Source organism: Leucoraja erinacea, chromosome 5, assembly GCF_028641065.1.
Source record: "Leucoraja erinacea ecotype New England chromosome 5, Leri_hhj_1, whole genome shotgun sequence".
Classification (NCBI taxonomy): domain Eukaryota; kingdom Metazoa; phylum Chordata; class Chondrichthyes; order Rajiformes; family Rajidae; genus Leucoraja; species Leucoraja erinaceus.
The window spans coordinates 17103248-17130005 of NC_073381.1; the positions used below are offsets into that span (position 1 = coordinate 17103248).

The 26758-nt window shown below is 46.1% G+C and overlaps 1 protein-coding gene across 2 annotated transcripts; it reads right to left on the reverse strand.

Moving 5' to 3' along the window:
- Positions 1-2694: 2694 nt before the first annotated feature.
- Positions 2695-18051, reverse strand: selenol (selenoprotein L). Of its 2 annotated transcripts, none has more exons than XM_055635107.1 (9): positions 17910-18051; positions 16023-16101; positions 14054-14107; positions 12187-12232; positions 9310-9434; positions 7893-8007; positions 7427-7549; positions 5733-5870; positions 2695-3673 (listed from the first exon to the last, which is right to left on the reverse strand). In XM_055635107.1, exons 1-6 carry the CDS (start codon positions 18034-18036, stop codon positions 7935-7937), a joined length of 504 nt encoding a protein of 167 aa, XP_055491082.1. In that variant the 5' UTR covers positions 18037-18051; the 3' UTR covers positions 2695-3673; positions 5733-5870; positions 7427-7549; positions 7893-7934. The 2 variants fall into 2 exon arrangements, with proteins under 2 accessions (XP_055491082.1, XP_055491083.1); XM_055635108.1 differs by lacking the exon at positions 17910-18051 and adding an exon at positions 17652-17830.
- Positions 18052-26758: the final 8707 nt, after the last annotated feature.

The following is a 26758-nucleotide window of genomic DNA, read 5'->3' on the forward strand; positions in this document are numbered from 1 at the left end:
TGGGCCCTTCGAGCCAGCACCGCCATTCAATGTGATCGTAGCAGATCATCCCCAATCAGTACTCCGTTCCTGCCTTCTCCCCATACATTTTATAGAGGCCAATTAACCTGCAACCCTGCATGTGTTTGGGATGTGGGCGGGAACCGGAGCACCCAGAGGACACCCGTGTGTCACTGTGAAAATATGCAAACTCCACACGGACAACACCCAAGGTCAGGATCGAATCCAGGTCTCTGATGCTGAGAGGCAGCAGCTCTACCAGTTGCACCACTGTGCTGCCCATGTATTCTATTTATACTGTATGTGGTGGATCCTTACACATTTTTTGCTTTTTGCCTCATCCACTTTCTCTGATAGGTTCCACACTCCCACTACCATCAAGGTAAAAGATTTCTCCCAAGTATCTTTTACCTTTCATTTGTGGCTGCCATATAGTTTTAACATCCAGTTTTGTACCCCATCAGAGGTTGAATAAACTGACTGTTCAAGTACTGATTGCTGTGCCTGCACGTCCCACAGTAGCACTGTGATGGTAGAAAAAAGACAGAGTGATGGAGTAACTCAATGGATCAGACAGCATCTCTGGAGGACATGGATAGGCAACGTTTCAGGTCAGGGCCCTTCATCAAACTAATTGTTGTCTGAAGGAACAAGGATATGGCGGACCAATGGAACAAGGATATGGCGGACCAATTGAATAACTACTTTGGTTCCGTCTTCACTAAGGAAGACATAAATAATTTGCCGGAAATAGCAGGGGACCGCGGGTCAAAGGAGTTGGAGGAATTGAGTGAAATCCAGGTTAGCCGGGAATTAAATTGAATGGATTAAAGGCCGATAAATCCCCAGGGCCAGATAGGCTGCATCCCAGAGTACTTAAGGAAGTAGCTCCAGAAATAATGGATGCATTAGTAATAATCTTTCAAAACTCTTTAGATTCTGGAGTAGTTCCTGAAGATTGGCGGGTAGCAAACGTAACCCCACTTTTTAAGAAGGGAGGGAGAGAGAAAATGGGGAATTACAGACCAGTTAGTCTAACATCGGTAGTGGGGAAACTGCTAGAGTCAGTTATTAAAGATGGGATAGCAGCACATTTGGAAAGTAGTGAAATCATTGGACAAAGTCAGCATGGATTTACGAAAGGTAAATCATGTCTGACGAATCTTATAGAATTTTTCGAGGATGTAACTAGTAGCATGGATAGGGGAGAACCAGTGGATGTGGTGTATCTGGACTTCCAGAAGGCTTTCGACAAGGTCCCACATAAGAGATTAGTATACAAACTTAAAGCACACGATATTGGGGGTTCAGTATTGATGTGGATAGAGAACTGGCTGGCAAACAGGAAGCAAAGAGTAGCAAACGGGTCCTTTTCACAATGGCAGGCAGTGACTAGTGGGGTACAGCAAGGCTCAGTGCTGGGACCCCAGCTATTTACAATATACATTAATGATCTGGATGAGGGAATTGAAGGCAATATCTCCAAGTTTGCGGATGACACTAAGCTGGGGGGCAGTGTTAGGTGTGAGGAGGATGCTAGGAGACTGCAAGGTGACTTGGATAGGCTGGGTGAGTGGGCAAATGTTTGGCAGATGCAGTTTAATGTGGATAAATGTGAGGTTATCCATTTTGGTGGCAAAAACGGGAAAGCAGACTATTATCTAAATGGTGGCCGATTGGGAAAGGGGGAGATGCAGCGAGACCTGGGTGTCATGGTACACCAGTCATTGAAGGTAGACATGCAGGTGCAGCAGGCAGTAAAGAAAGCGAATGGTATGTTAGCTTTCATTGCAAAAGGATTTGAGTATAGGAGCAGGGAGGTTCTACTGCAGTTGTACAGGACTTGGTGAGACCACACCTGGAGTATTTCTCCCAAATCTGAGGAAGGACATTATTGCCATAGAGGGAGTGCAGAGATTTCACCCTGATTCATGTCAGGACTGTGAAGAAAGACTGGATAGACTTGGTTTATACTCTCTAGGATTTAGGAGGTTGAGAGGGGATCTTATAGAAACTTAGAAAATTCTTAAGGTGTTAGATAGGCTAGATGCAGGAAGATTGTTCCCGATGTAGGGAAGTCCAGGACAAGGGGGCACAGCTTGAGGATAAGGGGGAAATCCTTTAAAAACGAGATGGGAAGAACTTTTTTCACACAGAGAGTGGTGAATCTCCGGAAATCTCTGCCACAGAGGGTAGTTGAGGCCAGTTCATTGGCTATATTTAAGAGGGAGTTAGATGTGGCCCTTGTGGCTAAGGGGATCAGGGGGTATGGAGAGAAGGCAGGTACGGGATACTGAGTTGGATGATCAGCCATGATCATATTGAATGGTGGTGCAGGCTCGAAGGGCCGAATGGCCTACTCCTGCACCTAATTTCTATTTTTCTATGTTTCTATGAAGGATTCTGACCCGAAATATCACCTATGCATTTCCTCCCGAGATGCTGCCTGGCCCGCTGTGTTACTCCAGCACTCTGAACTTTTTGTAAACCAGCATCTGCAGTTCCTTGTGCTTACTTAGGAGAGAAAAAGAGAAAGAGAGAAAGCGAGAGAAAGAAGAGAAAGAGAGAGAAGAGAGAGAGAAAGAAAGAGAGAAAGAGAGAGAGCGAAAAAGAGAGAAAGAGAAAGCGAGAGAGAATATTACAGAAAATGCAACTTTCAATTTTCTGCAGCAATGGGAATCCACAAAGCCACAATTTATTTGTTTTTTTATAATATATATAATTCCATCCTTCAGTTATCATTCACAACTTATATACTTTTGTGGTGACACTTGTTGCAAGGTGAAGCCAGTGTCTGTTTTACAGTTATATCAAGCAGTACCATTCAGATATTCTGAGTGATGGCACGACTGTCATCCACTTAAAACTGACTCCCTTCTCACCGCAACCGGAAGCATCGCTTGGTACTCCCACATACCCCACTAAACACACACACAGATCCTGACAACTACTTCAAGAGAGACCAGAAAATAAAAAATTACAAAACTTTCCATGTCCATTCAGCTGAAAATGGAACTTGTTCCTTCCCAGATCAGATCCAATGTAATGCCACCATTTTTTATTCTAAATTTATTTCTTGGAAGCACATTTTTTCATTTTGAAACCCTTGGGTTTTAACTCAAAATGTTCCTAAGATATTTAATTTCAATGTATCCTTGCCATTTAGTATTCAGTAAGGGACAGAATATTGTTATGAATGTGTGATCTCACCCCACATTTCTCAAAACAGTTGATTTTCCACCAGGCAGTGTTCTCAAGTGATTCTGCCTAGCCCTGTTAAAGCAAGGAAGCTCTGGAGAAACAAACCAAATCCAATTCCATGCACGATTTTGTCTTCAATTTCCCTGGAATGTCATTCCCTAATTACAGCCGGTCATGTGAAATGAACAAAGTAGAGCGCTTGCTGTTTTAAGGTATTAGATTATTGCTTATCATTTGCACGGTGTGTTGTCCTGTGTGTATTCATTTTGCAAAGAGCAGGAATGTAGAATCACAGTTATTAAAACAGCTAAATAGTTTCTTTCCCCCACCTCAGGCTTCTTGCTACTCTACAGAATCAGCATTATTTCATGACTTTCAGTATTTCTGATACATCAGGTCGGTCTGTTGGACTGGCGCTTGGATGGAAGAAAATGACTGTTCCTCGTTGATCCAAACCAAAGTCACCGCCAAGCTGTTGAGAGAGAAAAAAAAAAATTCCATCATACCCCATTTAGAAACAACTTGGAGGTTGGGGGGGTGGAAGTCTCAGCTGTGCCTGTCAACCTCACTTACAAACAATAAAGCGCGCACTCTCTGCCTTTTTTTTTACCATGAACCTACTGCTTACTGCATGAACACGTGGTACTCCAACTGTAACTGCTCAGACAGGAAGGCTCTGCAGAGGGTAGTGAGGGGAGCATAGAGGATCATTGGCGTCTCCCTACCATCGGTACAAGAACTGTTGAAAAATGGCGGCGCACACAGTTGCAGCGGCTCGATGTCCTCCCGGTCAGTGCTTCGTGTTTTTTGTGTATGTGTACGTGTTGTTTTGTGCTCTGTGTACTTACTGTCGGGCGAACAACGCTATTTTCGTGATATTTATTTTAGTTGTTTATCTTTTAATATTTTACCTTGTATGTATCGTTAGCTTTTAGAAATGTTTGAATGGTGCACTGACTGGCTGACATTTTTAAATTTCGTTGTACATGGTTCATGTTACAATGACAATAAAGAAACTATTCTATTCTATTCTGTTCCAGAGCCGCTGTCTGAAAAAAGGACTGAGAATAGCAAAGGACAAACTGCACCCCTTCCACACACATCTGGATCTCCTGCCATCAGGCAAGAGATACCGTAGCATCAAAGCCCGGACTACCAGACTGCTAAACAGCTTCCTGCCACAGGCTGTGAGGCTGCTAAACAGTCACTCCACCTGATTCTGCTGCTTTGCACTGACAATTTAATAACTCTGGCACTGGCCACTTAACTGACAGCACAGAAGATCATTGGTTGCCCTCTCCCCTCCCTGATGGATATCTACACCTCCCGCTGCCTTAGCAGGGCAAAGAATATCATCAAGGACAGCTCCCATCCTGCGGTTGGACTGTTCGACCTGCTGCCCTCTGGAAGGCGCTATAGGTGCATGAAATCCAGGACAAATATACTCAGGAATAGCTGTTTTCCGAAAATTATAACTACTCTTAATTCAAATTCACACATGCACTGACTTCACAGCCCAACACCCGGACTTCCATCTGTATATATGTATATAGCGCCGCAGAATTGTGCACCCCCCCTTCCCCCCCCCCCCCACTTCTCCCTTCTGTTTTTGTTTTTTGTTTCGTGCTTTTGTACTAAATTATATATATGCACTGAGTACGAGCAGCTTTTAATTTCATTGTACATGTATAGTGACAATAAATGGTATATCATATCATATCATCATATCATATATCATATCATATCATCAGCTGCTCTGGGCATTTTATGACTGTTTTTACTGTATTTTAATGTTGCTGTTTTACCTGCTTTTTAACTATTTATACTGTTTCATCAGGGACTGGATTGTTTTTATTTTATGTGTGAAGAGTTTAAGTTTTATGTGTGATGCTCCGGTATTCCCTGGGAAACGTCATCTCATTTTGCACTGTACAATTGTTGCTTTTTGCAAGATGACAATAAAGGTTGATTGATTGATTGCTTACAAATGGGACAAGAGTGGCATTGTCTTAATGAGATCAGATGAAGCTTACACAGTCTAAACATTGGAGAAACTCAGCGGGTGCAACAGCATCTATGGAGCAAAGGAAATAGATAACGTTTCGGGCCGAAACCCTTATTCAGACTGATAGGGGGTGGCGGGGAGAAGGAAGGAAAAAGGAGGAGGAGGAGCCCGAGGGCTGGGGGATGGGAGGAGACAGCTCGAGGGCTAAGGAAGGGGAGGAGAAAGCAGCAACACCTCCGCTCGGTCCGCAAGAACCAACCTGACCTCCCGGTGGCTCAGCACTTCAACTCCCCCTCCCATTCTCAATCCAACCTCTCTGTCCTGGGTCTCCTCCATTGCCAGAGTGAGCAACATTGGAAATTGGAGGAACAGCACCTCATATTCCGCTTGGGGAGCCTGCATCCGGCGGGCATGAACATTGAATTCTCCCAATTTTGTTAGCGCTCGCTGGCTCCTCCCCTTCCTTAGCCCTCGAGCTGTCTCCTGGTTGGTTGGTTGGTTGGTTAATTATAGCCGCTGAACTTACCTGGTGCGGGTCATCGGCAACGTTGTGATTTTTTTTGGGTAAGGTCCGATTGCTGACTAATTGCTCTGCATAATAAGTAATCAAGTCAATGTTCCACACCTTTTTAACAGATATTCCCAAACCAAACGCATGGTACAACTGGAAAAGAAACATAATATTATGCTCTGCCAGCCCCCTCTTTAACCCATTGCCCATTAACATTGCAATATATTCTGTATGCCATTGTCTTTAATATAGTATCTTTATTTTCCTGTTTAAATCCATCCTAGGCTTCGTTATAACCATATAACAATTACAGCAGGGAAAACAGGCCATCTCGGCCCTACAAGTCCATGCCGAACACTTATTTTCCCCTAGTCCCATATACCTGCACTCAGACCATAACCCTCCATTCCTTTCCCATCCATATACCTATCCAATTTATTTTTAAATGATAAAATCGAACCTGCCTCCACCACTTCCACTGGAAGCTCATTCCACACAGCTACCACTCTCTGAGTAAAGAAGTTCCCCCTCATGTTACCTCTAAACTTCTGTCCCTTCATTCTCAAGTCATGTCCTCTTGTTTGAATCGTCCCTACTCTCAATGGGAAAAGCTTATCCACATCAACTCTGTCTATCCCTCTCATCATTTTAAAGACCTCTATCAAGTCCCCCCTTAACCTTCTGCGCTCCAGAGAATAAAGACCTGACTTATTCAACCTTTCGTTGCCTCCCCATCTATGGGTTCTTGAATTCGCACCATTTTTTTCACCCCATCATTGGCTCCCTTCTTCTACCAAGCTCATCTCACTATTCTTAAAACCTAGCTTGTTGATCAAATTTCCTAATATTACTTGAGTGTCAACATTTTAGCAGGTATCCTGCTGTGCTAGGATGTTGGGAATAACTTAAATGGTTGGCAAATCTACAATCTTCTCTATCCGATGGCAGGGGGTCATATCTGTAGGAGTGAAAAATAGAAAAATCCAGCTGTTGATAACATAGAAACATAGAAAATAGGTGCAGGCGTAGGCCATTCGGCCCTTCGAGCCAGCACCGCCATTCAATACTGATCATGGCTGATCATCCAACTCAGTATCCTGTACCTGCCTTCACTCCGTACCCCCTGATCCCTTTAGCCACAAGGGCCACATCTAACTCCCTCTTAAATATAGCCAATGAACTGGCCTCAACTACCTTCTGTGGCAAAGAATTCCAGAGATTCACCACTCCGTGTGAAAAATGTTTTTCTCATCTCGGTCCTAAAAGACTTCCCCCTTATCCTTAAACTGTTAAACTTACCCCTTGTTCTGGACTTCCCCAACATCGGGAACAATCTTCCTGCATCTAGCCTGTCCAACCCCTTAAAAATTTTTGTATGTTTCTATAAGATCCCCCCTCAATCTTCAAAATTCTAGCGAGTACAAGCCGAGTCTATCCAGTCTTTCTTCATATGAAAGCCCTGACATCCCAGGAATCAGTCTGGTGAACCTTCTCTGTACTCCCTCTGTGGCAAGAATGTCTTTCCTCAGATTTGGAGACCAAAACTGTACGCAATACTCCAGGTGTGGTCTCACCAAGACCCTGTACAACTGCAGTAGAACCTCCCTGCTCCTCTACTCCTATAACCTGGTTAGGATGACCATATTTACTCGGGGAACCGCTGAACACACAGAAATGAGCCTGCCGATGGGAGCAGCAACATGAGGTACCTGCCGACTGGGATCCAGCAACATGTCGTAGGAACATTTGGTCTCCTGAAGCCATTGGACAGCTCCCTCTTTACATCCAAATGAGATCAGCAGGACTTTCAGGGGCACAACATCAAGGCAGCTCTGTGCAAAACACAACACCAACCATTCAACAATGAAATCCAGAATTAAACCGATCAACAATTAGATCAACTAATAAATGAACAGTGAACGCCATGTGAAACAAAAACATTGACATGACCCGTATGTTTCTATGACCCGTATGCAAGTAAATATCAAACTGAGCCCAGTCTGCTGGAATTCCTTCTGCACGCGGTGATTTGGATTAAAAGGGTGATGTACACGAGGGAGTGTATCCAGCTCAGCCTGTCTCTGTTACAAATAATCACGGAACTCAATGCTGTGCACGCCCTCTACTTGATGTATAGAATTCAAGCTGGAGGCTCTCCAAGGGGACGGGAAATACCTGTTGCGCCTGTAGTTGTACCAGGTGATCGCGTCACGGTAGTCAGGCAAAATGCCTCAGCAAAACCAGCAGCAGTTTCTCCCGACGGTGGAGGAACTCTTCGAGTTGAATTTCTCTGAAATGGAAACCAGAATAAGATAATGTACGACCAGGCACCCCCATTGAATGCCAAGCTTCTACTTTTTTTTCCCCCAACAGGGACTCATTCTACAAGAAAATGGTAAATGGTAGTGAGTTGAGGAATGCAGTTGAACAGAGGGATCTAGGAATAACCGTAGCCAGTTCCCTGAAGGTGGAATCTCATGTAGATAGGGTGGTAAAGAAAGCTTTTGGTGTGCTGGCCTTTATAAATCAGAGCATTGAGTATAGAATAGAAGTTAAAATTGTACAAGGCATTGGTGAGGCCAATTCTGGAGTATGGTGTACAATTTTGGTCGCCTAATTATAGGAAGGATGTCAACAAAATAGAGAGAGTACAGAGGAGATTTACTAGAATGTTGCCTGGGTTTCAGCAACTAAGTTACAGAGAAAGGTTGAACAAGTTAGGTCTTTATTCTTTCGAGCGCAGGAGGTTAAGGGGGGACTTGATAGAGGTCTTTAAAATGATGAGAGGGATAGACAGAGTTGACGTGGATAAGCTTTTCCCATTGAGTAGGGAAGATTCAAATAAGAGGACATGACCTGAGAATTAAGGGACAGAAGTTTAGGGGTAACATGAGGGGGAACTTCTTTACTCAGAGAGTGGCAGCGGTGTGGAATGAGCTTCCAGTGGAAGTGGTGGAGGCAGGTTTGATTTTATAATTTAAAAATAAATTGGATAGGTATATGGACGGGAAAGGAATGGAGGGTTATGGTATGAGTGCAGGTAGATGGGACTAGGGGAGAATAAGTGTTCGGCACGGACTAGAAGGGCCGAGATGGCCTGTTTCTGTGCTGTAATTGTTATATGGTTATAAAATATCACATTTATGCAATGGAGGATCTCAATGGAAAGGATCAAGGTAACGGTGGAGAGACTGAGGAGATGGGCCGATGGAAGTGTTGGAACTAAAGAGATGGTCCGATGAGGTGGATGTGATAGTAAATGGGAGGCTTCAAAGGACTGAATGGCCTAATCATATCGGTGTTTGTTCTTGCACCGTTTTCAACATTTAAACCTCCTCTGTTTAAGAAGGAACTGCAGATGCTGTAAAATCGAAGGTACACAAAAATGCTGGAGAAACTCAGCGGGTGCAGCAGCATCTATGGAATGAAGGGAATAGGCAACGTTTCGGGCCGAAACCCTTCTTCAAACCTCCTCACCAACCGACCAAAACCATCAAGATATAATGGGATCATTAGGTAGCTAATTGACTGGCATTCCGGATGTGAATCCGGGATCATTATCTCACAGCAATAAGTTTGTGTAATCATTTACCTTCCACTTCTCACATCAGTGAGCTTCATGCATCCAGGGACCTGTGTGCCCAATTTCAGCTGGGCCTGGAACGCGTTTGCTTCTATTTGATTATCCACGTCACCCAGGAAATTGTTCCACTCCAACTAGGATTGAGAGAGAGGGCCAGGGCCAGTCAATGTTAATGGAAAATAAATTAGTCCCTTCTATTCAGATGCATCTTTGTTTAAAATGATTGAGACCGCAAGACCACAAATTAGTTGGGCATATTTTTCAATCATTCACGTTATTCCCATTATCATGCATCTATGCACTGTAAATGGCTCGATGGTAACCATGTATTGCCTTCCCGCTGACTAATTAGCACACAACAAAAGCTTTTCACTATACCTGGGTACACATGACATGAAACAAAACTAAACTCAGTCACAGCACTGACTCCATCATTTCTTTATTCACTCTATCACCCCATGGACCATGGCGGTTGACGGAAGTGACGCCCCGACGTCTCATGTGCCAAACATGTTGCGACTGTACAAGTCTTTGGTGAGACCACACTTGGGGACTGTGCGCAATTCTGGTCTTCAGATTCAGATTCAATCTTTATTGTCATTGTGCAGTGTACAGTACAGAGACAACGAAATGCAGTTAGCATCTCACCCAGAAGAGCGAACATAGAATAATGAGCAATAAATATATATACGCACATACAGTAGTAGTAGTGCAATTTTTCTGGGGGAAGGAGTGTCCGGGGTGCAGAGTTAAGGTGCAGAGTTAAGTAGTGTAACAGCCGCCGGGAAGAAGCTGTTCCTGAACCTGCTGGTCCGGCAACGGAGAGACCTGTAGCGCCTCCCGGATGGGAGGAGGGTAAACAGTCTGTGGCTGGGGTGAGAGCAGTCCTTGGCGATGCTGCGCGCCCTTCGCAGACATCGCTTGCTTTGGACAGACTCAATGGAGGGGAGTGAGGAACCAGAGGGCAGTTTTCACCACCCTCTGGAGTGCTTTCCGGTCGGAGACAGAGCAGTTGCCATACCATACTGTGATACAGTTGGTAAGGATGCTCTCGATGGTGCAGCGGTAGAAGCTCACCAGAATCTGAGGAGACAGATGGACCATCTTTAGTCTCCTCAGGAAGAAGAGACGCTGGTGAGCCTTCTTGACCAGTGTTGAGGTATTGTGGGTCGAAGAGAGGTCCAGCTATAGGAAGGATGTCATCAAATTGGAAAGGGTGCAGATGAGATTCACCAGGTTTACTTAGGCATGCAGGCGTGAGTTGTAGGGAGAGGTTGGATAGGCTGGGGATGTTTTCTTTTGGCGTTTCGGAGGTTGACGGGTGGCATTATTGAGGCATATAAGATCATGAAGTTCATGGATAAAATGAATGCTCACAGTCCTTTCCCAAGGACAGCGGAGTCAAACTAATGCTCAAGATGAGGGGGCAGAGATTGAAGAGGAACGTCAGTGACAACCTTTTCACTCATCCTCAGATCGAGTCTGATCTGTAATGAGCTGCTGGAAGCAGCTACAGAAGCAGATACAATTATGATTGTCAAACGACTTTTGGACAGATATATGGATAGGAGTCGGGAGGCTATGGGACAAATGCAGGCAAATGGGGCCAGTGCAATATGCCAACTTGGTCGGCATGGACAAAGGAAGCTGAATGGCCTACTCTACAACGATGATATCGGAGGAGTGACAAATGCTGCTAAATCGGACACGCCCTCATCCTGAGAACAGAAAACTGCTTGAGGGAAACAGCAGGCAGATGGAGGGTTCCCTTGGTGACGGATTTCAACTGGCTCACCACAGGCCAACATGAGCAGTCAGTGTTCAGAGGGCAGCACTGGGTGGCCGTGAGGAACCAAGGAAGGAAGATCTAACCTGTCTGCATTGGCAGCCACAGCATCAGGGTGTTGATCGCAGGCTGCAAGAGGAACTCTGCTAGCACTGCAGTGGTTTCACTTCCCACTTGCAGTTATAACAACAGTATTGTTGTAGGACAGGCTGGTTGAGCCCACAAATTTATTGTTGGGGGAAACAGACTTCATACTAATGCTAAATCTGGCAACAGAATCCAGACTTTCTTTTATGGGCTTTGTAGCAGTGCGCTCTGCATTCTTATCTCTAATCGGCACAAGCAAAGTAAATGATAGGACTACCTTGCAGCCACGCCTGGCTGAAAAGTGATTTTATCTTTGGCAGTTACATAGAAACATAGAAAATAGGTGCAGGAGTAGGCCATTCCGCCCTTCGAGCCTGCACCGCCATTCAATATGATCATGGCTGATCATCCAACTCAGTATCCTGTACATGCCTTCTCTCCATACCCCCTGATACCTTTAGCCACAAGGGCCACATCTAACTCCCTCCTAAATATAGCCAATGAACTGGCCTCAACTACCTTCTGTGGCAGAGAATTCCACAGATTCACCACTCTCTGTGTGAAAAATGATTTTTCTCCATCTTATCTCCTCTTATCCTTAAACTGTGACCCCTTGCTCTGGACTTCCCCAACATCGGGAACAATCTTCCTGCATCTAGCCTGTCCAACCCCTTAGTTGCGACGGAAAGGATCTCAAGTTGAGGAAAAGATCAACTGGAGGCAGGTGGGGTGGAATTTTAACCTAAACCACTACTAGGTTAACCAGCAGAACCAGTTCCAAGACTGAATTAAAAGCAATTTTACTCTTCAGTGATGTCAATCGAGGCACTGAAACCACATTCCACTCAGCTGGGAGCTGCTTTTGAGCCCAGTGAGTTGCAGAAAAACTGCCCAGGCATTTGGCAAAGTATCTGGTGGATGATTACACAGCAGAAGTGCATTCAACTCAACATACCAAACTATAGTCAATATTTGGGCAATTTCCAACTTAAAAAAACCCAAAGTAGAACTACCTCGAACTTCATCAAGTCTTCCACCTGATCCCGCACAGCGGTAGACCTGTCCGATATAAAATAAATGCATGGTTTTAGTTGACTGATGCATAATACAGGCCCTCCCTGGGGTTAGGAATGCCCAACTAATAGACACCACGTATACATGAATGAAGATTTGGGAGACTGGCGGGATGGATATGGGAGATCGGTCGGGTGGATATGGGGACCGGTGGGGTGGATATGGGAGACTGGCGGGATGGATATGGGGACCGGTGGGGTGGATATGGGAGACTGGCGGGATGGATCTGGGGACCGGTGGGGTGGATATGGGAGACTGGCGGGATGGATCTGGGAGATCGGTGGGGTGGATATGGGAGACTGGCGGGGTGGATATGGGGACCGGTGGGGTGGATATGGGAGACTGGCGGGATGGATCTGGGAGATCGGTGGGATGGATTTGCCGGCTGCTGCGGGGCTGTAGGCTCCTTCTGCCGAGTGGGACGCGCCTGTATTCCCCCCCCCCACCCCCCGACCCCCGCAAGATGCAAAAATGAGGAGCCGGTCCAAGTCGGGCAGAGCTGGGAGCGGTGAGCAGACTCATTCACTGATTCAGTGGGGCCAGCTGGCAGCCGCTCTCCCTGCTCCTGATTCTTATAATCCTCTCCCTCACACTGGTCTTGTTCATTTCCGACTTACAGGCAGTTCAGGATATGGACACTGCTCAGGAATGGAACTGCCGAATAGTTGTAACACTAAACACACAAAGGGAGCTTATTCCTCACTCGCTGCAGTGGATATTGTACGGCAGATCATAGGTCTATGGACGGTGGCAGTTCGTGAGCGGGGGAGAAAGAGATAATATCTATTAGTTTCAGTGGTGGGATATTCCAGCGTAAGGATACAAATCCAGAAGAAAGCTGGGCTATTAAAGACTGATATTAGAAATAGTTCCATGCAAGCAGCGATAGAGGTGAATGTTGCATTTGCCATGTTGGCCTTCATTGGTCAGGGTATTGAGTGCAGGAGTTGGGATGTCATGTTACAGCTGTATAAGTTGTTGGTAAGACCTCATTTGGAAAGCAGTGTACAATTCTGGATGCCCAGCTTTAGGAAGAAAGTAATTAACCTGGAAAAAGGTGCAAAACAGATTTGCTACGATGTTACTGGGTCTGTAGGGTTTGAGTTATCAACAAAGGCTGGATAGGTCTTTTTCCCCCCTGGAGTGTAAGAGGCTGAGGGAGTGGCCTTATAGAGTATATAAAATCATGAGGGGCCATACACAAGGTGAATGGTCACAATCTTTTCTCATGAGTCGGGGAGTCAAGGCATAGTTTTCAGCTGAGAGGGGAAATATTTAAAAGGGGCCTGATGGGCAATTTTTTGCACAAAGTGTGGCGCATATACATAATGATCTGCTGATAAAAGCAGATGTAATAACGATATTTAAAAGACATTTGCGGGAATACATGGATAAGACAGGTTTGGAAGGATATGGCCAGGTGCAGACAAGTAGGACTAGCTCAGTTAGGCAACTTGGTCAAAATGGACAATTTGGGCCGAAGGGTCTATTTCCCTGCTGCTTAGTTCTCTGTCGAATCAACCGTTGCGAATATTTGCATTTCTCCCTCCACACCTGGGGTGACGGTGTAGTTCAAATGTAAATTTGGAAGGTAATGTTGGTACATTTATTTGTTAGGCAAATGGTATTGAGAGTTTCGGAGCCAAAGCTGGTGGAAGGAATTAAGGTGCAGCTCAGCCCCAAACTAGCTAGATTCTGGAAGGGCCACGAGAGGTAAATGACCTTTGGCTCCTATGTTCCCATCGACCTCAAAGAAAAAAAAACAGACATTATACAATGTTTAACTTCTCATCTCGTGATACTTACTGGTAAAACTTTTTGAACAAATCTTCAACATCACTTCTCCTCCGCACATTCAAGCTTCAATGAGGAAGGAAAGATTCTTGGTCAGGTCCTCAAGAAAAAATACACAGAGGTTTTAACCCCTCCCCTCTCCCATCTATTGAGGTTTATATTATAGTTTAATTCAGACAAAAAGACACAAAGTGCTGGAGCAACTTGAGAGGGTTAGGAAGCATCTCTGGAAAACACGGAATGGTGATGTTTCAGTTCAGGACCCATCTTCAGACCGATTCCGTTTATTTCAGACCAACACAGACTTGTGACAGGCTGATCAAACACGTCGGCTGTAGCTCAAAGGGCTGTGCACTCACCTCTCAAGTCGGAAAGTTGAGAGGCGAGTGCACAACTGTAGATGTTTGTAACGCAAAAAAGGACACAACGTGCTGGTGTAACTCCGCGGGTCAGGCAGCATCTCTGGAAAATACGGCTAGCTCACGTTTTGGGTCGAGAGAGAGCCTTCAGACTGGGGGTGAAAGTAGGAAAGTTGGGGGGGGGGGGGGGGGGGGGGGCGGGGGGGGAGCAGGACAAAGCGTGGCAGGTAATAGGTGGACACAGATGGAGGTTGAGGTCGTTTAATAGGCGGATGGCCATTCGGCCCTTCGAGCCTGATGGTTGGAATACAGCCCAGAGATATAAGCAGAAGGTGAGAGACAAACGCATTGAAGAATTATAAATTGTGACACCTGCGTGTATTGAAGGGGAGAAATAGGTAGTTGGGAGGAAATGGGAGGGGGTGGAATGGTGAAATGTGGGGAGAAGTAAGTTCCATATTCTCAACATTACTACACATGAAAAGGTACTGCATTAATTGTAAAGCAGTTCGGTACTTCGCAAATCTGTGAAGGATGCAATAGTAAATATGTCTCTTTTAGGGTCTCGACCCAAAATGCCACCTAGCCATGTTCTCCAGGGATGTTGCCTGACCTGCTGAGTTACTCCAGCACATTATGTCTATTTTTGAAACCAGCATCTGTATGTCCTTGTTTCTACATTTTGTCTCTTTTTTATGTGCTGGAGTCAATGAAAGGTGACTTCATTGAAATATATAGTGTTTGAGAAGGTCGATGGTGGAGGTGGTTTGGGCTGTTGGTGAAATTTGAAGAAGGGTTTCGGCCCGAAACGTTGCCTATCGACTTTGCTCCATAGATGCTGCTGCACCCGCTGAGTTTCTCCAGCATTTTTGTGTACCTTTGCCATGCAAAACTTGCTCTTGCATTTTCTACATTACCACCAGGTGGCGCCAGCAATGGCTGCCTCACCAACAGTCTACCTGTCCCTTCCTTCTCTATTGTTTCTTTAGTATGTGTTAAATAACATCGAGGAGCTGGCGGCCTTTGCTGGAGGCCGACTTGGGGAGCTCCAACCGCTTGGAGCCTGCGGGACTTTCAATCGTGGAGCTGGCGATCCCTTGGCCAGAGATCGACCTCTGAGCTCCAACAGCGGGAGCCTGCGGACTTTAACATCGTGGAGCTCGCGGTCCCTGGTTAGAGACCGACTTCGGGAGTTCCAAGCCGCAGGAGCTTCGACCGCCCCAACGCGGGAGCTTCGATTGCCGGCTGCTGGAACTTCAATCTCCCTGACGGATGGTACGACTGCCCCGACCGCGGGGAGAAAAACGAGGGAAGAAGATTAGACTTCATTTCCTTCCTTCACAGTGTGGAATGTGGAATCTGCTGTGGTGGATGTTTATGTTAACTGTCATGTAGTTGTGTGTCTTGTTGCTTTTTTTTAGTATGGTAATTCACGGGTTACTATACCTTAATTGATCACGTGACAATAAAAGACCTTTGATACCTTTGATTACGGTACAAGAATACTTCATTAATTACATGAAACATCGTAAGAGAGAAAGGCACTATTAAAAGGGAAGGGTTTTATTTACCTCTCTTCAGAATTCACCTCTTGCTGTAAAGGAACCGACTTTGTCACTTACTTGTTGAAAAAGTTTGCATGCAGCTGAATCAGCCCAGCCAGGCGGCCTATCTTCAGGGAGACAAACTCTTGGGCCCTTGCTGGAAAACAAATCCCATGCAAGCACACCTTTAGTTCATATTCCACAAATTTGGATTGGAAGCTCAGAAAGATTCGAGAAGCTAAAGAAATGGATGAGGGGTGTGGTTGAAAGTTAGCAATACTGCCACAGCAGAAAGCCTGGCTACTTGCACCCGAGGTGGAGCCAGGGTAGTATGAGGGGGGGTGAGGGGGGGGGGGGGGGGGGGGATGGATAGGACCAGAATCTAGAGGGGAGGGGAAGGGGGGGGGGGGGGTGCAGGATGGATGACGATTGGGGGACACGATGAGTTGGAGATTAGGGACATGGGTTGGGCAGGAGCAGGTGGAAGGACCAGGGGGTTGGTTTGGGGAGTAGGCTTGGGGTAAAGGGGGCAGTGAGTGAGATGAGGTTGGGGAATAGGTAGAGGTTGGGGATAGGTAGAGGTTGGGGGATAGGTAGGGGTTGGGGGATAGGTAGGGGTTGGGGCAGGGTGGGACACGAAGGGGGGGGGGCAGTGAGTGAGATGAGGTGGGGGGGATGTAGAGGTTGGGGATAGGTAGGGGTTGGGGATAGGTAGGGGTTGGGGATAGGGGGGTTGGGGGATAGGTAGGGGTTGGGGGATAGGTAGGGGTTGGGGGAGAGGTAGGGGTTGGGGATAGGTAGGGGTTGGGGGATAGGTAGGGGTTGGGGGATAGGTAGGGGTTGGGGGATAGGTAGGGGTTGGGGGATAGGTAGGGGTTGGGGATAGGTAGGGGTTGGGGATAGGTAGGGGTTGGGGGATAGGTAGGGGTTGGGGATAGGTAGGGGATAGGTAGGGGCTGGGGATAGGTAGGGGTTGGGGATAGGTAGGGGATAGGTAGGGGTTGGGGGATAGGTAGGGGTTGGGGATAGGTAGGGGTTAGGGATAGGTAGGGGTTGGGGGATAGGTAGGGGTTGGGGGATAGGTAGTCAAGTCAAGTTTATTTGTCACATACACATACGAGATGTACAGTGAAATGAAAGTGGCAATGCTCGCGGACTTTTGTGCAAAAGACAAACAACAAAACAACCAACAAATTATAAACACAATCATAACACACATATTCTTTTACATAATAAAATTATTTTACATAATAAATAGGTAGGGGTTGGGGGATAGGTAGGGGTTGGGGATAGGTAGGGGTTGGGGGATAGGTAGGGGTAGGGGATAGGTAGGGGTTGGGGGATAGGTAGGGGTTGGGGGATAGGTAGGGGTGGGGGATAGGTAGGGGTGGGGGATAGGTAGGGGTTGGGGGATAGGTAGGGGTTGGGGATAGGTAGGGGTTGGGGATAGGTAGGGTTTGGGGGATAGGTAGGGGTTGGGGAAAGGTAGGGGGATAGGTAGGGGTTGGGGATAGGTAGGGGTAGGGGTTGGGGATAGGTAGGGGGATAGGTAGGGGTTGGGGGATAGGTAGAGGTTGGGGGATAGGTAGGGGTTGGAGTAGGGTGGGACACGAAGGGAAGGGGTGGGGTGTTCACCACTCTCGATGAATTGATACAGTGCCGGCCGCCCGGTAGCTACACCACCCCCCTCCCCCCCGGGAGCCGTACCTCCGCCGCTCTCCTCCCTCGCCGCCGCCAGGATGCCCCGGCCGCCCCGGGACAGCTCGTCGATAGCCCGCAGCAGCTCCTTCTCTCCCGGGCTGCAATCCTCCATCGCTGCGGCCCGACTGCACTTCCGAGCGGGAGGCAGGGAGGGAGGCGACTGGGTGGAGGAGGGTTCCCGTTCCCGGGGAGGGAGGAGCGGCCCGAGGCGTGTTCAGCAAAGCCCAGGGGAACAAGGTGGGTGTGGGAAAACAAAACACTTACGCTGCAACTCGCTGCCCCAATTGTTATGCGGGGATCCGCGAGTGTCTGCCCAGGAAAGCCTTTGTTGACCATCACCATCCCCATCCCCATCCCCATCCCTTGGATGTAGCGAGGGTGAGTCACCCATATGAAGGTGGTGGTGCTCCCTCTAGTGAAGTTGAGGGGGAGGGGGATCTTATAGAAACTTACAAAATTCTTAAGGGGTTGGACAGGCTAGATGCAGGAAGATTGTTCCCAATGTTGGGGAAGTCCAGAACAAGGGGTCACAGTTTAAGGATAAGGGGGAAATCTTTGAGGACTAAGATGAGAAAAACATTTTTTTACACAGAGAGTGGTGAATCTCTGGAATTCTCTACCACAGAAGGTAGTTGAGGCCAGTTCATTGACTATATTTAAGAGGGAGTTATATGTGGCCCATGTAGCTAAAGGGATCAGGGGGTATGGAGAGAAGGCAGGTACAGGATACTGAGTTGGATGATCAGCCATGATCATATTGAATGGCGGTATAGGCTCGAAGGGCCGAATGGCCTACTCCTGCACCTATTTTCTATGTTTCTATCCCATTGCAATGTATCCAATTCAAGATTCAAGAGAGTTTATTGTCAGTTTATTGAGAGTGTATCCCATTCCACCTTTTATAAAATAACAAATCTGAGCTTTCCCCATTCACTCACAGTGTCCTTCAAGGATACCGAGTTGGATGATCAGCCATGATCATATTGAATGGCGGTGCAGGCTCGAAGGGCCGAATGGCCTACTCCTGCACCTATTTTCTATGTTTCAATGCTCTTATTCCCCAGCCCCATGCAGATCATCCCTCTTCCTCTGTGGTAGAGCATTCCAGAGATTTACATCCCTTACTACTCTTCTCCACCCCAAGTGAACCTGCCTGTAAATTCTTAGATCCAAGGTAATTTATGAAAAATATAATATAATGAGTGGTTATTTAGTGGCATGTGGACTGTGAGTCAGTATGTGCACACCCAAACGTTGGGCTTTTAGGCCCAAGGCCCCACATTGCGCAGGGCAACTCGACATTGGCCTCCACCTGCACCTTCAAATGTTTTGGTGAGTAATCCTTGGCAAATCCCTCTGCTGGTGTCAATTGCTCATTTTGAAAGTGACCCTTAATCCCCTACTCCCAATTCCCACGTCTGCACCGCATCTGCACCCATGATGTGGTGTTCCAAACCAGGGCACTGGAGATGTCCTCACTCTTTAGGGAATGGGGGTTATAGATGAGGCTCTCACCAGGTTCTCCTCTATATCCCGTAGCTCCGCTCTCACTCCCCAATCCCCATTCCTAACAAGGACAGAATCCCCCTTGTCCTCACCTTTCACCGAACCAGCCGCCACATACAACAGATAATCCTCCGAAAAGTTAGGCACCTCCAACGGGATCCCACCACTGGCCACATCTCCCCTTCCAGCTTTCCGCAGAGACTGCTCCCGCCGTAACTTCTTGGTCCCTTCCCAAAAACTTTGTCCCTTCCCACCCAAACCACCCCCTCCCCCCGGTACTTTCCCTTGCAACCGCAGGAAATGCTACACTTGTCGCTTTACCTCCCCCTCTCGACTCCATCCAAGGGCCCAAGCAGTCTTTCCAGGTGAGGCAGAGGTTCACCTGCACCTCCTCCAACCTCATCTATTGCATCTGCTGCTCTAGGTGTCAACTGCTCTACATTGGTGAGACCGAGCGCAGGCTTGGCGATCGCTTCGCCCAACACTTGCGCAAGGTTCGCATTAACCAACCTGATCTCCCATTGGCTCAGCACTTCAACTCCCCCTCCCATTCCGACATTCATATTCCTTGGATTTCAGCTATTTTTCAGATTATGTACATCTAGACTGAAGGCATATAAGCAAACGCATGTGTTATATTTTGTCCTTTTGTCCATGTCATCAATGTAGATTTTAAATAGTTGAAGCGCAGCATTAATCCCTGTGACAACAGCAAATAACTCACAAATAATCAATTTGATTAAATTGAAATTGACTGAAAGATACAGCATGGAAACAGGCCCTTCGGCCCACCTAGTCCACACCTACCGTTGATCACCCGTTCACATTAGTTTTGCTTCATTGATTGATTCAATTGATTCCGTTTTTTCTCTTTTAGACAATAGGTTCAGGAACAGGCCATTCAACCCTTCGAGCCAGCACCGCCATTTAATGTGATCATGGCTGATCATCCACAATCAGTACCCCGTTCCTGCCTTTTCCCCATATCCCCTGACTCGGCGATTTTAAAGAGCCCTATCTAGCTCTCTCTTGAAAGTATCCAGAGAACCTGCCTCCACCGCCTTCTGAGGCAGAGAATTCTCCTGACTCACAACTCTCTGTGGGAAAAAGTATTTCCTCGTCTCTGTTCTAAATGGCTTACCCCTTATTCTTAAACTGTGGCCCCTGGTTCTGGACTCCCCCAACGTCGGGAACATGTTTCCTGCCTCTAGCGTGTTCAGACCCTTAATAATCTTATATGTTTCAATCAGATCACCTCTCATCCTTGTAAACTCCAGAGTATACAAGCCCAGCCACTCCATTCTCTCAGCCTGCCATTCTGAAAGGGACCCGTTAATCCCGACTCTTTGTTTCCTGTCTGCCAACCAAGTTTCTATCCATGTCAGCACTGTACCCCCAATACCATGTGCCCTAATTTTGCCCACTAATCTCCAATGTGGGACCTTATCAAATGCTTTCTGAAAGTCCAGGTACACTACATCCACTGGCTCTCCCATGACTATTTTCCTAGTTACATCCTCAAAAAATACCAGATTAGTCAAGCACGATTTCCCCTTCGTAAATCCACGCTGACTTGGACCGATTCTGTCACTGATATCCAAGTGTGCTGCTATTTCATCTTTTAGAATTGACTCCAGCATCTTCCCCACCACCTGGTCTATAGTTCCCTGTTTTCTCTTTCCTGCCTTTCTTAAAAAGTGGGATATCATTAGCTAACCTCCAATCCAAAGAAACTGATCCTGAATCAATAGAACATTGGAAAATTATCCCCAATGTGTCCTCAATTTCTAGAGCCACCTCCTTAAGTACCCTGGGATGCAGACCACCAGGCCCTGGGGATTTATCAGCCTTCAGTCCCATCAGTCTACCCAGCACCATTTCCTGCCTAATGTGGATTTCCTTCTGTTCCTCTGGCCACTAGTACATCAGGAAGATTGTTTGTGTCCTCTTTAATGAAGACAGATCCAAAGTACTTGTTCACCTCATCTGCCATTTCCTTGTTCCCCATAATAAATTCACCTTTTTCAGTCTTCAAGGGTCCAACTTTGATCTTAACTAATTTTTTTCTCTTCACATACCAAAAGAAGCTTTTACTATCCTCCGTTATATTCTTGGCTAGCTTACCTTCGCACCTCATCTTTTCTTCCCGTATTGCATTATTAGTTCAAACTATGCGCATCTTTAAACACTTTGTGTGATACCTTATCCAGACAATTCAGATTCAAGTTCTCTCTCAAATACGCTGCTTGCTACATCCTCCAAATAAAAGGCCTGGTCAAATATAGTTTCCCTTTTCATAAAACCGTTGACAGATAATAGAAACATAGAATCATAGAAATCTACAATCTTCTCTATCCGATGGCAGGGGGTCATATCTGTAGGAGTGAAAAATAGAAAAATCCAGCTGTTGATAACACAGAAACATAGAAAATAGGTGCAGGAGTAGGCCATTCGGCCCTTCGAGCCAGCACCGCCATTCAATACGATCATGGCTGATCATCCAACTTAGTATAACGTACCTGCCTTCTCTCCAAACCCTCTGATCCCCTTAGCCACAAGGGCCACATCTAACTCCCTCTTAAATATAGCCAATGAACTGGCCTCAACTACCCTTCTGTGACAGAGCATTCCACAGATTCACCACTCTCTGTGTGAAAAATGTTTTTCTCATCTCGGTCCTTAAAGATTTCCCCCTTATCCTTAAACTGTGACCCCTTGTTCTGGCCTTCCCCTACATCGGGAACAATCTTCCTGCATCTAGCCTATCCAACCCCTTAAGAATTTTGTAAGTTTCTATAAGATCCCCCTTCAATCTTCTAAATTCTAGCGAGTACAAGCAGGGTCTATCCAGTCTTTCTTCATATGAAAGTCCTACCATCCCAGGAATCCGTCTGGTGAACCTTCTCTGTACTCCCTCTATGGCAAGAATGTATTTTCTCAGATTAGGAGACCAAACCTGTACGCAATACTCCAGGTGTGGTCTCACCAAGACCCTGACAACTGCAGTAGAACCTCCCTGCTCCTACACTCAAATCCTTTTGCTATGAATGCTAACATACCATTCGCTTTCTTCACTGCCTGCTGCACCTGCATGCCTACTTTCAATGACTGGTGTACCATGACACCCAGGTCTCGTTGCATCTCCTCTTTTCCTAATCGTCCACCATTCAGATAATAGTCTACTTTCCTGTTTTGCCACCAAAGTTGGTAACCTCACATTTATCCACATTATACTGCATCTGCCATGCATTTGCCCACTCACCCAGCCTATCCAAGTCACCTTGCAGTCTCCTAGCATCCCCCTCACAGCTAACACTGCCCCCCAGCTTAGTGTCATCCGCAAACCTGGATAGCTTTTTCTCATTGCAAGTTATTAAATCTAAAGATAGATCTAAGATAAAAGACTAGTGAACCACAGGATTGGGGCAGTCCTGTGGGGAAGAAATCAAGGATAAACAAAATAAAACGGTGGAGGGAGTAGAATATGACAGTAATCTTGCCAGAAATATTAAAATTGTTGCAAGGCCTTGTATTGTGTTTAAAATGGAAGATGTGAATCTTGTGACCAAGGCAGGAGAAATGTAATGGTGCAAAAGGAAGTGCAAGAGATCTTTTACCATATGCAAAATGTGACAGAAATAGGGGAACCGTGTTTAAAAGTGAGGAACTGAAAGCAAAGCTCCGAGATAAAAGTATAAACGTCGACCAAATAACCAGCCGTGGTTTGAAAAGAGGTGGAGTCCCTGGTGGTCATAGAAACATAAAAACATAGAAAATAGGTGCAGGAGGCTATTCGGCCCTTCGAGCCAGCATAGCCATTCATTGTGGATCATGGCTGATCATCCCCTATCAATAACCCGTGCCTGCCTTCTCCCCATATCCCTTGACTCCACTAGCCCCTAGAGCTCTATCTACCTATCTCTTAAATCCATCCAGTGACTTGGCCTCCACTGCCCTCTGTGGCAGGGAATTCCATAAATTCACAACTCTCTGGGTGAAAATGTTTTTTTTCACCTCAGTCTTAAATGACCTCCCCTTTATTCTAAGACTGTGGCCCCTGGTTCTGGACTCGCCCCACACTGGGAACATTTTTCCTGCATCTAGCTTGTCCAGTCCTTTTATAATTTTATATGTTTCTATGATCCCCCTCTCTTCAACACCAAGGGATCAGTAAGTTGCAACTGTTCACGGAGAAGCAATAAGAAATAATACAAAACCCCACAGCTCTGAAAACCTGACATCAATTATTTAACTATAAGGGTTTTGACAATAGAGCACTTTGTATAATCAAATTTACTTTGTATAATCAAACGCTGGAGAGGGAGAGATGAAAGAAGGAGATGTCAGGCAAGCTGATTCAGTGCGATGCTTGCAGTATGTGGGAGGTCAAGGACACTGCTGGTGCCTCTGGCTGTTACAAATGTGAGAAATGCATCCAGGTACAGCTCCTGAAGGACCGTGTTGGAGAACTGGAGAAGCAAGTGGATGACCTCAGGTTCGCCCGAGAAACTGAGTCGTTCCTCGACAAGTCCTACAGTAAGTTCAAGTTCAAGTGAGTTTATTGTCATGTGTCCCTTTATAGGACAATGAAATTCTTGCTTTGCTTCAGCACACAGAACATAGTAGGCATTTACTACAAAACAGATCAGTGTGTCCACATACCATAATATAAATATATACACACATGAATAAATAAACTGATAAAGTGCAAATAACAGAAAATGGGTTATTAATAATCAGAGTTTTGTCCGAGCCAGGTTTAATAGCCTGATGGCTGTGGGGAAGTAGCTATTCCTGAACCTGGTTGTTGCAATCTTCAGGCTCCTGTACCTTCTACCTGAAGGTAGCAGGGAGACGAGTGCGTGGCCAGGATGGTGTGGGTCTTTGATGATGCTGCCAGTCTTTTTGAGGCAGCGACTGCGATAAATCCCCTCGATGGAAGGACGGTCAGAGCCAATGATGGACTGGGCAGTGTTAACAGTAAGATTGTTACACCTAAGGTACTGGAAGAGAGAAGGTGGGTGATGGTGGGAAAGGGAGGGAAGCATGGAATGCAAACGTCCCCGGGTGTTGTACCGCAGGTTCACTCACTTAGAAGCTGTCGGGTCAGAAGACGTTATTACACCGAGCGGTGGACTGGCTTGCGATGCAAATAGGGCTGTTGAGCCAAAACCAAAGAGGCCAACGTCAGGCAACGCCATTGTAATGGGAGACTCCATTGTGAGAGGTACGGACAGGGGTTTCTGTGGCAACAGACGGGATTCGAGGATGGTGTGCTGCCTTCCTGGTGCCAGGATCCAGGATGTCACGGACAGAGTGCAGAAAATCCTCAAGGGCGAAGGTGAACAGCCGGAAGTGGTAGTGCATGTCGGCACAAACGATGTCGGAAAGAAGGGGATGAATATTCTGCAGCGTGACTTTAGAGAGCTCGGAAAAATGCTGAAAAGCAGGACCTCCAGGGTTGTTATCTCCGGTTTGCTTCCAGTTCCTCGTGCTGGCGAGAGCAGGAACAGGGAGATACGGGACCTGAATGTGTGGCTGAGGAACTGGTGCAAGGGGCAGGGGTTTAGATTCTTAGATCACTGGGATCTGTTTTGGAGTAAGGGGACGGATTGCATCTTAACAGGTGGGGGACCAGCATTCTGGCAGGCAGGTTTGCCACTGCTACACGGGTGGTTTTAAACTGAATAAGGGGGGTGGGGTGTCAAATGGGATAGTTGAGGATGGAGTTAAAGGGAAAGGGTTTCTTAAATGTGTGAGCAGAGAGACAGAGGGGTGTAAAATGAGGGTAGAAGCAATAGGTAGCAAGGTGAAAAGTAAAAGTGGCAGGGCAAAGATCCAGGGCAAAAAGGGCCACTTTTCAACAATTGTATAAGGGGTAAGAGCGTTGTAAAAACAAGCCTGAAGGCTTTGTGTCTCAATGCATGGAGCATTCGTAATAAGGTGGATGAGTTGAATGTGTAGATAGTTATTAATGACTATGATATAGTTGGGATCACGGAGACATGGCTCCAGGGTGACCAAGGCTGGGAGCTGAACATCCAGGAATATTCAATATTCAGGAGGAATAGACAGAAAGGAAAAGGAGGTGGGGTAGCATTGCTGGTTAGAGAGGAGATTAACGCAATAGAAAGGAAGGACATTAGGTTGGAGGATGTGGAATCGGTATGGGTAGATCTGCGAAACACTAAGGGGTAGAAAACGCTAGTGGGAGTTGTGTACAGGCCACCTAATAGTAGTAGTGGAGTTGGGGATGGCATCAAACAGGAAATTAGAAATGCGTGCAACAAAGGTAAAACAGTTATAATGGGTGACTTTAATCTACATATAGATTGGGTGAATCAAATTGGCAGGGGTGCTGAGGAAGAGGATTTCTTGGAATGTATGCGGGATAGTTTTCTAAACCAACATGTAGAGGAACCAACGAGAGAGCAGGCTATTCTAGATTGGGTATTGAGTAATGAGGAAGGGTTAGTTAGCAGTCTTGTTGTGCGTAGCCCCTAGGGCAAGTGTGACCATAATATGGGTGAGTTCTTCATTAGGATGGAGAGTGACATTGTTAATTCAGAGACAAGCGTCCTGAACTTGAAGAAAGGCAACTTTGAGGGTATGAGACGTGAATTGGCCAAGATAGACTGGCAATTGATTCTTAAAGGGTTGACGGTGGATATGCAATGGAAGGCATTTAAAGACTGCATGGATGAACTACAACAATTGTTCATCCCAGTTTGGCAAAATAATAAATCAGGGAAGGTAGTGCATCCATGGATAACAAGGGAAATCAGGGTAAGTATCAAAACAAAAGATGAAACATACAAATTAGCCAGAAAAAGCAGCCTACCAGAGGACTGGGAGAAATTCAGTCCAGCAGAGGAGGACAAAGGGCTTAATTAGGAAAAGGAAAATAGATAATGAAAGAAAACTGGCAGGGAACATAAAAACTAACTGCAATGTTTTTATAGATATGTGAAGAGAAAAAGATTAGTTAAAACAAATGTAGGTCCCTTGCAGTCAGAAACAGGTGAATTGATCATGGGGAACAAAGACATGGCAGACCAATTGAAGAACTACTTTGGTTCTGTCTTCACTAAGGAAGACATAAATAATCTGCTGGAAATAGCAGGGGACCAGGGGTCAAATGAGATGGAGGAACTGAGTGAAATCCAGGTTGGCCGGGAAGTGGTGTTAGGTAAATTGAATGGATTAAAAGCCGATAAATCCCCAGGGCCAGATAGGCTGCATCCCAGAGTACTTAAGGAAGTAGCCGCAGAAATAGTGGATGCATTAGTGATCATTTTTCAAAACTCTTTAGATTCTGTAGTAGTTCCTGAGGATTGGAGGGTAGCAAATGTAACTCCACTTTTTAAAAAGGGAGGGAGAGAGAAAACGGGGAATTACAGACCAGTTAGTCTAACATCGGTAGTGGGGAAACTGCTAGAGTCAATTATTAAAGATGGGATCGTAGCACATTTGGAAAGTGGTGAAATCATAGGGCAAAGTCAGCATGGATTTATGAAAGGTAAATTATGTCTGACGAAACTTATAGAGTTTTTCGAGGATGTAACTAGTAGAGTGGATAATGGGAGAACCAGTGGATGTGTTATATC